At 39.0% G+C, this 14,484-nt stretch overlaps 2 protein-coding genes across 6 annotated transcripts in view; one reads left to right on the top strand and one right to left on the bottom strand.

Annotated features, from left to right (window-relative positions):
• TRAK2 (trafficking kinesin protein 2) overlaps positions 1 to 4,791 on the bottom strand; it is a 31,816-nt gene extending 27,025 nt beyond the window's left edge. For 2 of the 3 annotated variants that reach the window (XM_032190282.1, XM_032190284.1), the window contains exon 1: positions 4,709 to 4,791. The gene's annotated coding sequence lies outside the window, so the exon portion shown is untranslated. Of the gene's footprint in view, positions 1 to 3,819; positions 3,939 to 4,708 lie in introns of those variants that run through there. The other variant, XM_032190283.1, reaches the window with a different exon arrangement.
• A 45-nt stretch (positions 4,792 to 4,836) lies between these two features.
• Positions 4,837 to 13,680, top strand: STRADB (STE20 related adaptor beta). 3 transcript variants are annotated; one of them, XM_032190289.1, is made up of 13 exons: positions 4,837 to 4,997; positions 5,829 to 5,922; positions 7,011 to 7,067; positions 7,362 to 7,442; positions 7,809 to 7,908; positions 8,397 to 8,518; positions 9,002 to 9,080; positions 9,603 to 9,726; positions 10,331 to 10,502; positions 10,923 to 11,027; positions 11,242 to 11,471; positions 12,063 to 12,105; positions 12,508 to 13,680. In XM_032190289.1, the coding sequence occupies exons 3-13, from the start codon at positions 7,056 to 7,058 to the stop codon at positions 12,658 to 12,660; spliced, it is 1,221 nt and encodes a 406-aa protein (XP_032046180.1). In that variant the 5' UTR covers positions 4,837 to 4,997; positions 5,829 to 5,922; positions 7,011 to 7,055; the 3' UTR covers positions 12,661 to 13,680. The 3 variants fall into 3 exon arrangements, with proteins under 3 accessions (XP_032046180.1, XP_032046178.1, XP_032046179.1); XM_032190287.1 differs by having other exon boundaries at positions 4,841 to 4,997; positions 8,972 to 9,080; XM_032190288.1 differs by lacking the exon at positions 4,837 to 4,997 and adding an exon at positions 5,214 to 5,341 and having other exon boundaries at positions 8,972 to 9,080.
• The last annotated feature ends 804 nt before the right edge of the window (positions 13,681 to 14,484 follow it).

The following is a 14,484-nucleotide window of genomic DNA, read 5'->3' as shown; positions in this document are numbered from 1 at the left end:
TCCTGCACCTGGGGCGCAATAACCCCAAGCAGAGCTACAGGCTGGGAGAGGAATGGTTGGAGAGCTGCCAGGCAGAGAAGGACCTGGGAGTGATGGCGGATAGTCAGCTGAATATGAGCCAGTAGTGTGCTCAGGTGGCCAAGAAGGCCAACGGCATCCTGGCTTGTATCAGGAACAGTGTGACCAGCAGGGCTAGGGAGGTGATCGTCCCCCTGCACTCAGCTCTGGTGAGGCCGCACCTCGAGTACTGTGTTCAGTTTTGGGCCCCTCGCTACAAGAAGGACATCGAGGTGCTTGAGCAGGTGCAGAGAAGGGCGATGAAGCTGGTGAGGGGCCTGGAGAACAAGTCCTATGAGGAGTGGCTGAGGGAGCTGGGCTTGTTCAGTCTGGAGCAGAGGAGGCTCAGGGGCGACCTTATCGCTCTCTATAGGTACCTCAAGGGAGGCTGTAGCGAGGTGGGGGTTGGTCTGTTCTCCCACGTGCCTGGTGACAGGACGAGGGGGAATGGGCTTAAGTTGAGCCAGGGGAGTTTTAGGTTAGGTGTTAGGAAGAACTTCTTTACTGAAAGGGTTGTGAGGCATTGGAACAGGCTGCCCAGGGAAGTGGTGGAGTCACCATCCCTGGAAGTCTTCAAAAGACGTTTAGATGTAGAGCTTAGGGATATGGTTTAGTGGGGACTGTTTGTGTTAGGCCAGAGGTTGGACTCGATGATCTTGAGGTCTCTTCCAACCTAGAAATTCTGTGATAAATATACTGTTATTTGCTCTGTTTTCCATTTGAGAGCAATTGACTCTTCACCAGCACTTGGAAAGACTAAACTAGATTTGTTCTTCTGTGCAATTGTAGGATACGAGACAGCAGGCCACACCTAACACAAATAAAATTTCAACAATTCTAAGATTCTAAATTAATTTTCCAAAAGGAAGCCAAATGAATGAGACAATTATTCTAGAATTCTGAATTTTACTGCTAGTTTAATATATAATATAAAAACAATTTTATCAAGTCATTAAACACACTACTTTTTATTATTACAATTGAAATGTTGTCAAGTCAGCTAGTAACAAGAAAAATATTTTGCATTTCAAGGTTAATGAAACAGTTCTATTCTTATAGCAAACATGTCCATGCTGAATTGCTGCCAAAACATTCCTGGGACTACTGCTCAGAGGCAGAGAACAAATCCTCTAACAGTACATAGCAGGAGATGGAAATCAAAGTAACTTATACTGAAAAACAAGTCTGTATGAACTTCTTCTATCACAATTAACACTTGCTGCATTCCTAACACCAATGTTGCTTTCAGCCATTACCGTCCCTACAGAAACCTAGTAAGTGTTTGATTTTCCTCTCATGTAAGGAAAAAAAAATCCTTTTAAAGACTAAGCAAAGACAATCCTAACAACATACTACTAAATAACCATAAGCAAACCTTAACTATACACAGTAATAACATCAAGAAACTGATATATGAAAAGAACTGTAAGAAAACAGAACAAAAATAGAACCCCGTGCACGTCCTGGATTTCTTTGAATTTGTGGTGTGGGTAAGGGTTCAGAAGGAAAGCTGGAGAACACATCTTGGAAAATGGCGAATATCAAGAGGGTCACAAAGCTGGCCCCAACAGTTCTCTCAGGCTTTTCATCCAGACTTAAGCCAAGACAGATTCACTTTAACTGTATGAAGTTCAACAAGGCCAAGTGCCAGGTCCTGCACCTGGGGTACAACAACCCCAAACAGTGCTACAGGCTGGGTGATGAGTGGTTGGAAAGCTGCCTGGCAGAGAAGGACCTGGGAGTATTGGTTGATAGGCGGCTGAATATGAGCCAGCCTATAGGCCATAGGTCACAGGTTAGACTCAGTGATCTTGGAGGTCTCTTCCAACCTAAATGATTCTGTGACTTTTTCTCCTTGTCAGTCATTTGCAATAATATGTGTATTACCATTAGGTGAGAAAAACAAACAAACAAACAAACAAACAAAAAATAAGTACAGGTATATAAGCTTTATGTATACGTGTACATGTACGCTGCTGCATATGATAGTTTGATAGCAAGGTCTTTGGCAAGTCCTCCATGCTTGGAAGTTGTCTATATCACCCTTACCACACAATGTAAAAATAACATATCCTTAAGAGAATTCTGTCTTCAACTGAAATGATGAATGCTACCCACATGAAATACCCATGTCAAGTTTTAATTACTACTTCTTTTCCATAAATGCACAATCAAAACATTACTACGCATATACGTTTATCTCTTGCAGGTAGATTTTATTTCTTCTTTTAGTTACTTTTTTTTTTTTTTTTTAAAGAAAAAAAGAACTGTCATGAATCCAGTATTTGTTGATTAGGGAGTATAAAAATGTGATATACACTCATGAGGCAAAGTGCTGTGCTAGTATTTCATTAAAAATTTGTTAGAGGTTCTTCAAAAATTTAATCTTTTTGTCTATAAAGTATACTTATATACTTCAAAAGAGCGTAACGTTTTCCACTAAAATCACTAACGTTTTCAGGCTGATGCACAGCTGAATTCAGTCAAAAAAGTGATTTAAAGTTCTTAATATATACCCCAGCTAGTGCTCAGCATTTTAACAGTTACAATACTGTATTTATTAAAATAAACCAGACTGATCTATAAGACCCAGTCACCAGAGTACTGCTAGTAATCCAACCAGATAAAAGGATCTGTCATCTCTTTTGTAAACGTCTTCATGAAAATGTCATTTTTTTATCTTCTTGGAAAACTATTAACAAATCACGTTTATCCCTCCTAAAATATTGCCTTTCAACTGCACAATATTCACCACAGCAAGGCCCCTATTATATTAGGTGTAAAATATCAACAGAAATGCCTGTGATTTTCCAGCACTCTACTCCTTAAGTTATATTTTCAAACACTCATTATAGAAATTTGATAAACTGATACAGTTTATCAAATTTCTATAATGAGTAAGTATTTGAAAATATATGTGATTCTGTGTGTGAGTTCTAACAGAGGACACCATCACTAAAGAGCTGTCAAATTTCAGGTATTAGTAATTCATTGTTTTCATATTGCCTGCTATATTAGAAGCACAATTAAAAGCAAGCAAGCAAACAAAAAAAAAAAAGTATGCACACTTTCAGTACAAGAATGAGGTAAACAACCTACTTAACTTCCCTGAAATGTATACATACCAACAGCAAGAAAGCAGAGATTCAAAGCAAAGGCAATGTAGTCAAGAAACACAGTAGTAGAAATAAATATTGAGCACACTTATCTGATTGAAAAGCATTATTTACTAGTTGTCTACAGTTAATTTCCTTTATGTTTCCTGAAGTCTTTAGAAACAGTGTACCTCCAAACATACAAGATGATGTCTGGCTGTACCAATATGAACAGAGTGCCAAATACCTTCACATCTAAGGTATCACATCATCCCCTGGCTGTGCATCCAGTCAGGTAGTCTTAGTTGTGGACAAGAACTGGAAAGATGGAAAAAAAGACTAACAGGCTCTCCTTTAGACAATGGAATTAATGAGATCCAGCTTTCCATATATCTGTTCTATTTTTTTCCTTCCTTCTTCTGGCAAAATAAATTAAATTCTAGTTATACTATGACTAGTGGTGAAAATATATGAACAGAAAATAACAGATGAACTTCAGTATTTCCTACATAACATTCTTAGCAGCCAAGCATAAGTAATTAAATAAAATCTGCTAGTTGCAGGCTTTAGTGAATGGTTGCACCAAGGACCAAAATCTTAAGAAGTCAACAGATTTTTACTTGGAAATACACCTTTATATAAGAAAAACAAGTATATGAAAGCTAACCTGCTATGCTACCTTATAACACGTTGCGTCAAAAGTTATTTCCTAGTAGAGGAGGTATTTGCATTGCATTCTCACAATCCGTCAACAGTATCTCTGACAGAACAAATATGTTTTCAACAGCCTGTAGATAGATTCCTTTAAAAATAAATAAATAAATACAAGGTTGCAACTCCATATAGCACTTTGTCACTAGGGTGGCTGACAGGAAAAAAGCTATTATTACCGTTTACTCAGAAGATCAGAATGCAACACCACAATTAAAAAGTTTATGGAAGCCAAAATTTCCTTGCCCTCAAAACCATACGTATGATGAACCACAATTAAAATTTCATCAAGCTTTACATGAACTTCCAAGCAGAGCCCACATGATCTGGAGTCCATATTTTCATAACACAGAAAACTAGAAAGCATGCTGAAGGTCATACCATCTGCCATACCAGCAGTCACAGCCATCACTAACAAGGGTCTAGCACCTGACTGTAGTCTAAGTATATATATTGAACGGATAAAGCTTTAACTTAATGCATATCTACATTACCACCCAAAAACAAACAAAACAAAACATTTCTGCCAATTGCAACACAGGAAAGGATGAGGAATTCTTTGTTTGCCTTCCCTCCCCGGGAGGATACGCCACACGCGACAGCAGGGCTCGCCCGGAACCACAAGGCCAGGCAAGCGGGGACCCAGCCCCATGCTCTCAGCGCACGCCCAGCCGCGACGCGCCCGCCCGCAGCGCCCCGTGCCTGCGGCGGTACCGCCGCTCAGCGGGGGACGGCCCCAAGGGACAAGGGAGAGAGAACGCGGCCCCAAAGAGGTTAACACGCAGGGCAGAGAGAGGGGAGCAGGACAACAGTGCCACCCGAGCTCAGCGCCGAGGACACCTTACCCGCCCCGAGCCTGCTGCAGCGCTCCACCTCCCTACCCTCGACACCCGAGGTCGACGGGGATCCACGCGTCAGCCTGGACGTAATCAGCCGCCGGCTGAGGCAGGGCGGTGCTGGCTTCCGCCCTCCTGCGGCCGCGGAACTACAAATCCCAGCAGGCTGCGCGGCAGAACCGAGCTACCCGCCGGCGCGGGCGTGCAGCCCGGCGGTACGCCACACCGCCCAACTTCCACCACCCTCTGCGGCTCCCCTGGGGCTAGGAGCGTAGGCGGGGCCCTGCGCTGGCGGCGGGTAGGAATGGGCGCTTCCTTCCCGCAGGGCTTCCTAGCCGTGTCGGGGGCGAGGGGGCCCCAGGCCGGGAGCGCCGCACCCGCTGCGGGGGAAGCCGGGCGGGCCGGGGAAGGGGGAGCGGGGGCTGCCGCCGCGCTGGCAGGGGCATAGGCAAGGGTAGCCCGGTCCTGGCCGCTGCGGGGGGCCGGAGGGAGGCGGGGGCGCCGCGGAGAAGGCGCGAGGCACGATGAGCGGAGCGAGTGGGGAGTAGCGCTGCGGGAGGCTCCCGGGGTCACCCTGCCTCGGGGTATGTAACAAGGGGCTGCTGCGGCCCCGCGGGAACAGAACTGCGACCTGCGGTCGAGGTACCTGGGCTTTGGGCTGCAGGGTCTCCACAGTTCGCGGTGTTTTTCTGTGAACAGATCAAACTGCTTTCTCCCCGCACTGTTCACCGCATCTGAAGCTTTGGCCATGCTAGGAATGTGTCAGTTCAGCTGCGCGCTGCTGCTGTCATGATCTACAGTACAGAGAAAGACTGTGTTATGGAAAGAAAAATGTAGAAAAAAAAGGTTTTGGTAGGGACATGACCCAAAATCGTAATGAAAATGGAAGTAATATTAAGCTACAGAAAGAAAAAAATACACCTTATTAATGTTATTTGAAAAAACGTGGATCACAGACATTTGATGACTGGTCATACCCTTTCATACTTTTGAACAAATCCTTCAATTTTACTTTAGCATGTTCTGGTTATCGAGACTTTATTTTTCAGCCTAGCTTTTGCAGATTCATGTTTCAAGCCCCAGAGTAACTTATCTTGTATAATGGCATGAAATTTCTTTCTTCCAATAGGAGAAGGATACTATAGCTGTTACAGTACTGGCCAATGTCTTGGGGCGTTTGCATTTTTTTCCTACCCTGCCACAGACTTCCTCAGTGAAGCCAGGTAAGTCAAGTCATGATCCTCTGAAGAAGCCCAATACTTATTAAGGATCTCCTTTTGTCTCAATTTTTCATCTTTAAAAAAGAATTATTTTAAGAAGTTTTTTTTAGGATAAAGATATTAAGGATTAGATATTTGGCAGTGGATGGGTGGTGAGTGCTTGTTGTCTTTTCAGACAGTTGCCTTGATTAAACAACATACATAATTTAAATGATGGATATGATCAAGCCTATCTCCTTGATACACAGAATGATCAGTCTCTGATGTAGTAGTTCACCTTTTTAAAGATAACTTTCAAGCAATAATCACGTGTTAAGATGGAATTACCTCCCTTGGTGGACTTTATGTCAGCTGCTAAGTAGGATTCTTCATGGTAGAAGACTCACCTGTAGATCATCAGGTAGCTAAAGTAAATTAGTCTCACTTTATACTTCAGAAACCTGATATGCTTATTAGAAAGTCATCTCTCTCTCCTCCCTGTGTAAGATTTCACATTAGGCAGAAAGCATATCTGCTAGGGGACTTGCAAAGTGGCTACTCTGATCTGTGATGTTAGAATGCTCATTCTGTAACCTAAGTAATGTGAAGAAATTATTTGTTTTCCCTCCGTTTCTTACTCAAGATCCCTACAGTAGTATTTGCACTTTATGTTTCACAATTGAAAGAGTAATAGCATTTGGCTTGCTTTTTGTGAGCTAGTTCATCTGCACACAGCTGAGCTGAAATACGTCTAGTACAGCCGTGCTCCTTTAAAACAGACATTTTGTTTCTTTTGAACTGCTAGTGATTCATGAATCCATTTATTTTTTATTCTCTGCATGTATGCAGTTGACTTGTAATTACATTGCTTGTTCAGAAATGGTAATAGGATCTCTCAACCCATGAATTAAAAATGAAAACTTTCGTTGAAACATACATTGCACACTGCTTAAAGGCTTGACACAAGCAGGCCTTCCCAAACCTTCCCAAACATGCAGAAGTTTGTGTGTGTGAGATAACAGAGGAATGCCTCACAGCTCTGATTTAAAGAGTCTGATGTTTGTCACATGTTCATGTACAATCTTATGTTCCTGCTACTTTAATTTTTCTAGGATAAATGGGTGTATATGACTTTTCCCCTCATCTAAAGAGGTTCCATGTCTTGTTTGGTAAGTTTGTATTTAAGAATCTTTGACCGTTGTACCTTGTTACCCAGTCATACCTGAAAGTGAGAAAGTTCTGGTGAAATATCATACCTGAGGGGATTTCCACAGTGGTGTTACATCAACTTTTGGGAAAGGAGACTGTTTAGTTCGGGGTCTGCCATATGCTCTGTGTTGTTTCTTAACTGCTTGTAGTAGAAAACTTTCTGAACTTATAGGGATTACTTCTGATGTTTTCCCCTTGCCATGTTTAATAAATCGCAGCAAGTCCTCTAACACTCACTTGTTTCTGTTCTCGAGGACTGTTCCTGTATTCTACGTACACCAGTTGAGTCACTCAGACCAGAAAAGCAATCTCAGAGCAGCATTCATGAATGCCTGGTAAGAAGAAAAAAGTTAACTGGCAAAGTTAAAATATGAAGCTGTACATGTGAAAAATTATCTCATTCGGGGCACATTTTAAAAAAAAAAAATCAGGAAAAATAACCACAGTACTTCAGGTCTTCCACTTCAGAAGAAGGTGACTAAGTATTACTCTTAATCTTGTAGTAGTTTAAAAACAAACAACAACAACAAAACACCGCAGTAGCTTATTTATCTAAGACTCAGTGTAGTGGTAAAAGCACTGTCTTGAATATGCTGATTTGAGTATTTGATCTTAGCATTCTGATTAATGCTATTTCTGCATTTATTTTAAACAAATAAACATACATGGTAATTCTGAGAACTGTTTTTCCCCACTGTTAGGCTGATTCTGAACAAGCCTGGATTCCCCCATCTACAGGAGGGAATGAAATGATATTTTGTTCTTCTAATGTCTCTCACTATGAACTCCAGGTGGAAATAGGTAATATAAGCATAACTTAAAATATTTCTTGTTCTTGCAGATGCATTTTCTCACTAGGTTATTGCTAAATGCAGTAAATATTTATTAAGTTTAGAAAATGTATTATCAGCTGACTAGAATTAATCTTGTGTCTACTTAGTTGAGAGAAGCACAGAACAGCTCTCATGTTTCAGTTCTCACTTTTTTAAAATATAAGAAATCAACGGTTATCTGAAATTTTCTTTTGATATTTGTGCGTTTGGACATCTCTTTTAAATTTGTGGTATGGGAACAATAAATACAGCATTAACATCATCTCTTACCATTTGGCTACTTGAGTTGATTGTCCTAAGGATGTCTGCACTGAATCCTACTGTGCATGTGTGTTTATTCTAATGTGCATGCTAAAAGTGATGTAAAGTGTAACTGCAAAATGATCTCTAAATATGAAGAAAAATGTGGTAGATTATTACATTTTCCATTGTTAAGGTATCCACTTCTGGTTTCAGGAAGGAGATTCAACAACTTAACTTCAGTCTACCTTGCACGGCATACACCTACAGGCATGCAAGTTGCTATAAGGATCACAGACCTAGAAAGTTGCTCTGAAGAGCATTTGAAAGCCTTACAGGTAAAGCAACAGTACTTTGGTGCTAGTTTGAAGATACTGATGAACACATAGGAGCTCACTAAACAGAGGTAGCCTTTGTGTTTTTACTGGGTCATTTAGGACACGGTTTCACTTCAGAGACACAGCATGATGCATGTATAAATTGGCGATTTACTTTCTGAAGACTATTTGACTATTGTCAAATGTTTTAGAAATATTCACAATTGTACAACTTTTCTTCTGAAAGGCATTTTGTGCTCTGCATATAACAGCAAAACTTCATAAAGTAGACTTGACTTCAGACAAATGCAGTCATACACAAACTATTTGGATTTCTATTGCAGGCTACGCACATCACCTGCAACTCAGTATAAATGTCCAAAGGGAACAGTTATTTCTACTGCTTACTGACATAATTAAGGCTCTTAGTAAGACAGATTTCTTGTGGTTAACATATCCATTTTCATTCCATAGAATGAGGTGGTTTTATCCCACTTTTTCCAGCATCCCAATGTAATGACGTTTTGGACTGTGTTTACAGCTGGTAGTTGGCTTTGGATCATTTCACCATTCATGGCCTATGGTAAGGACTGTTAACTGCAGTTTAGGAATAGTAACAAAAAAAGGACTTATACAGTTTATGCCACACAGTTCATGAGGTTGTTTTTTTTTTTAAGCATCTCCTGTCTTGTACCGAAGAAGGGAGTGGAGCACAACTTCCTAAACCACTTGTTTAGAGAAGCCTTCTGTATATCATCTTTCTCCCCAGCAAAGACTGGCATTTGAACTTAAATTATACTTAATGCTAACAGCCACAATGTGTGGAATGATAACTGGGAGATGCATTTGGCAAAATTAAAAGTTCTGTAAAGACAACACAAAACTTGTTTGGTTTCAGTGCAGACTTTCAGTTACCCAGCATGACTTGACTGTGATCTTTGATGGATGCATCAGCTGCATCCATGTAAGTTTTCTTGATGTACCATAGGCATTATAAAAACAAGAATACCACAATACCACTCTTGTGAATGCATACAAGGAAGCAAGCATAGGCAAGTAGTTTAACAAGGCTTGTTAGACTTCGTGCTTTTTTCCCCTCTTCTAGGTTCTGCTAGACACCTGCTGAAGACTTACTTTCCTGAAGGAATGAGTGAAGCTTTGATAGGGAACATTCTGTTTGGTGCAATCCGAGGATTAAATTACATGCACCAGAACGGCTACATTCACAGGTAGGAGAATGTCAGTGCCATAGGTAAGAATCAGATTACAGTATCTAGTTTATTAAGAACTTAGTTTCACTTCAAAACCCATTTTCATCTCACATGTTGTCTCCCTTCCTTTTTCTGTATTCCTTCTTATGTCACACATAGTGCAGGAGCATTTTTTTTTTTAATAATATAGCAGAACCAGGTTTGCAGGAGCTTAACAAGAACAGATATCCACAAATTGTTTAAAGACAGCTGGTACAGGGATTGTATTTCTGTAACATCAGTCCTTTTATTTAAATCATTGTGTACATCTGTCTGGCTTTGTTTTTGAAGCTGAAGAGAATGAGAGCTCATAGAAGTAACTTCCTTACTTTACACCCTTTGCCAGAAAGGAAGGCCCTTCTCCAGTTTCTGGCAATCAGTTTTTCTTGCCAGCCTCTCTTCCTCTCTTTTGGGCTGTATTTAAAAAGACATCTCATACTGAGTGAAGACCTGTCATGAAATTAATCTGATAAATAGAACCAAAGGTAAACATCTCAATCTAAGCTAATGAAATAGGAAAGCCTTTCTACTTTAGTGATGCTTTGAGTAATGTGTAACTAAAATTTACAACTTTGTGTTACAGGAATATTAAAGCTAGCCACATTCTGATTTCAGGGGATGGACTGGTTTCTCTCTCTGGTTTAAACAATCTTTACAGTTTAGTTAACAATGGACAAAAGTCAAAGGTGGTTTATGATTTCCCCCAGTTTAGTACGTCTGTACTTCCTTGGCTGAGTCCTGAACTACTGAGACAGGTCAGTATAAATTACACTTCGTTCTTCCTATTTCAAAGTTACTGGAAGTACTCAACTTCTAGCTTACGTCTGCTTGTGGAAGTGCAATAGAAGCTGTTGAACTGCAACTTCAAAACAGAACAAAACAGATGTGCTGAATTTTTAGTTTTCCGAAAGAGAACAGGTTTTAAAGCCATTAGTAAGGAGGTGCTGTACAACTGAATGTCTTCAGCTGACTTTTTTCCTGAAAACTAGTGCAGAGCCTAAAAGTTCTCTTCAGTAAAACATCAGATTTTTGAAAAATGCCTGAGGTTTCACAATTTGTTGATTGCCTCAATCCTATGTAGGCTACAGAATATTAAAATATTTTAACAGGTAGATTTATTTTTGTCTGTAATAATCAATAACTTTAGTGATGCAGTAGTTTTATTCCTCTTACAGGATTTGTCTGGGTATAACATGAAGTCTGATATTTACAGTGTGGGAATCACAGCATGTGAATTAGCCAATGGACATGTTCCATTTCAAGATATGCCTCGCACTCAGGTATGATGCTGAACTAATCTCTACTTCAAAAAACTCAGATTTTTATTTTATTGAGACAAATCAGTACTATTACTGATGAAATGTCTGCTTTTAGTTATTTCGAACATGCATGCTTCTTGCTAGATCAAATAATCCATTTCTGAAGCCTGATAGCATAGCATGTGTAGGTCTAGATAGGTGCTGGAATCTTCTAAATGATGTTCCTTTCTACTAGATGCTGCTGCAAAAACTGAAAGGTCCTGCATATTGTCCTTGGGATATAAATACCTTCCCCCATGGGGAATCCAGGATGAGGAATTCCCGATCAGGTGTTGATTCTGGAATTGGTGACAGTATGACACGCACAATGACCAGTGAAAGACTAAAAATTCCCTTTTCCAAAACATTTTCCCCTGCTTTCCACAACTTGGTAGAACTTTGTTTGCAACAGGACCCTGAGAAGAGGTAATGTTCTGGTGAAAATTAATTTTCTGTCACTTTAGTCTTAGACTAAGTATAGCTCACAGTTTAGGATACAATAATTAGTTGAATGCTGTTAAAATTGGAATTTCAGACCAGAATTACTCTACAAAATGCTACACTTAACATTGGTTTTGTACTTTAAGAACTACTATGCCTGGTAACGGAACTGTGCTTTTACAGGCTTGTTTGACATCCCCCAGGCCTGAATCTCTTACAATGGGTTGTACTTTGTATGGTGGTTCAGCAAGTTTAATTTTCAAACCTGCACTCTGTCCAAGAAAAAACAACAAACTGAAGTACATGTTTTCAGTACGATGTCTCTTCTGAATGAGATGTTAAATTCTTTGTTCAGCAGAAAAATGAAAATTAAAACTGAACTGATCTGTTTAGTGGTGTCCTTGCTATAAATTGAGGCACAGAGTTTAAGAGTTCTGTGCTGCCTTTCTCATGCTTCACATTTGTTCTGTGGAGAAGTAAACATGCAGCTGAAACTGACTTGTCAACCTAGCCCCTTTTCCAAAAGTAGTATTTAACATCTCAAAATGTAATTGTATCATTCATTTTGTGTTCCAGGCCATCAGCGAGCAGTTTGCTTTCACATACGTTCTTCAAGCAGGTGAGTTTACTAAACTTTCATTAAATGACACAGCTATAATCTAAATAAGTCACAGTTTTAAAGGTGGATTACAGAATAATTAGATCAGCTGAAAGCAAAAAGCAGCAGGTAACAGCCTATTTACTTCAGAGAGTTTTTATTTTATTATAAGTCAGCCTAACTAATAAGAAAAATGGTTAATATTATGATTTAAAGCAGAAGAATTGCATAGCTAATGTGATCAGTTGTGAAAGACTAATTCAGTTTTCTCTAGAATAAGGAAAGGTAAACCTGTTTTCCTGTTGCTTTCAGTATTGTAACATGCAAGAACATGACTCTAAGATATCATGTGTTTTTAATGGTCAGATACAAGGTTATTCAGATTTATGGGCAGTCCTTTTTTGTTTCTTTTCTTCTTTCTAGATAAAAGAACAAACACAGAGCTCACTACTATCCCTATTACCGCCTCCTATTCAGAATAGTAGATCAGGGCTCTTGGCACTGCCCTCAGCAGCAGCTGGGACTGAACTTGGATACATTACTACAAATCAACATGAAACAGACTGGGAATTCTAAGTAGACACCAAACAATCATACCTCTCCTGTGCTTCAAAGAAGGAAAAATGTGATTTCTACTTGCTGCTTTACTTTGTATGGTTAAAATACAATTAGACAAGGTATACTTGAAAATGCAGTTGAAGTGGCCAAGTTTCATTAACTTAAACCAATCTTGGCTTCATGAAGTGTGGTACACCTTCTCTGACCACAAGGAAAACTCTATATAGAGAATGACCTCTTATCTCCTTCTTTCCAAATATTTCTTAACAAATAAGAGGGCTCCTGCTGTATTTTTAGTCTATAATGCATTTTTTTAGCTTACATTACTGCGTATGAATTGCCTTTCTGACTCCAGGCTTTGTTTTTTGTCTACAGTCTTCCTTCAACAATCCGCTTGTCTTTTCATTATCACCCAAATGATATGATAGTAAGGAGGAATCCTCTGCTGCAGAAATTAGCTGATCATACAAAATATTTTTCTCTCACACCTCTCAGAAGACATCTTTCTTATTTGATATGCTGTCAATACTTGCAATGGCTTAGCAGTCCATCAAGTCTTTCCTGCAATTTTAATATTGCATGTTGCCCAAAGAAGCTACTTGAAAATGACTCTACTCTTGTATTTGTCTACAGCCTTAGTACAAATTTCTGCTTTTGCATTTGCATTTATTGATGTCTTAAAGTTCCATTCTCACTACATTTTAGTAAAAAGTTATGTCCCAAAGTACCTATTATTGACTAATTCTGACAAAAGTGAAAGCGTATAGATACAGAATGGATACATTTTGAATTTTTAACTTACACAACATTCCATCTTGCATGGCTGGGCTTGTCTGCAACCAGCCTTGAAAATACTTCTGCTTTGCCAGCAGCTTTCCTGCAAAGCCTTGAAGGCATAATGACCAGAAGTCAAGCAAGAAGTCAGATGCATGAATTTCTAAATGACAACACTGAAGTATTAATTTAAAAAACAAAACAAAACAAAACAAAACTCAATTCTACTCATTATGCTGTGAAGAGAGCTCTTACAATTCAAAACATAATAGGTAAAACTAAAATTAAAAACCTTTCAATAAACTTACCCTATCTGCCTCCATTTGTCTGTAATTCTAGTACTTCTATTTTCACCACAGTCCAATTATACTAACAGCTTATTGTTACTGCAAGAAATAAGTTTCATATTTATGTCAGCCACTAGTTAAGAAAATAGTTGTTTAAATATCTAAGTTATTCTAGATAATCATAAAAAATATTAATAACTTGAACCCCTTAAGGTTCTTAATTCTTAATCACTAAGAATTTTAACTTTTAAAATAAAATACAGAATCTACAAGTAACTTAAGTAACAGTATACATAAACAAGTCAAACAAGTGAAAATATGCATGAAGTTGTACATATTTCAATTACAGATGTCCGAATGAATATTATTACACTTTTCTAAAAAATGCAGAGAATTTCATGCAGCTGAAGTGCTGGTGTTTACAAGCTTCACTTGAAAGAACAGTACCCTGCGATCCCTTTGAACTTGAATACTAATGACATTTATTCAAGAATTCAATGACATTCATTCAAGAATGAACTTGAATAGTAAAAACAAACTTAAGACTGATTTAAACAACCAAATATTCCAACTGAGTTACTTTGCTACTTTCTTTCTGTGGAAAAACTAGAATTACTTTTTTCTAAATACTGTTCCGGTTCATGTACTAATGTAACTTTTAAGAAGAAAGTGAGATGCACTATTATAAGTTAAAAAGCTCAAAATTCTTACTGTTAGAACTGCTGCATTTTCAAAGAAGATATTTCAAACAAAAGCAATTACGAGGCACTGTAACTAATTC

Source organism: Aythya fuligula, chromosome 6 (assembly GCF_009819795.1).
Source record: "Aythya fuligula isolate bAytFul2 chromosome 6, bAytFul2.pri, whole genome shotgun sequence".
Lineage (NCBI taxonomy): Eukaryota > Metazoa > Chordata > Aves > Anseriformes > Anatidae > Aythya > Aythya fuligula.
The sequence above is the reverse complement of the archived record's forward strand: the minus strand, read 5'-3'. Positions and strand labels throughout refer to the sequence as shown.

Coding starts and splice junctions, on each gene's coding strand:
- STRADB (XM_032190287.1), top strand. Junction 7,443..7,808: donor GCAGCATTCATGAATGCCTG/GTAAGAAGAAAA, acceptor CCCCACTGTTAG/GCTGATTCTGAACAAGCCTG. Junction 9,081..9,602: donor TTCACCATTCATGGCCTATG/GTAAGGACTGTT, acceptor CCCCTCTTCTAG/GTTCTGCTAGACACCTGCTG.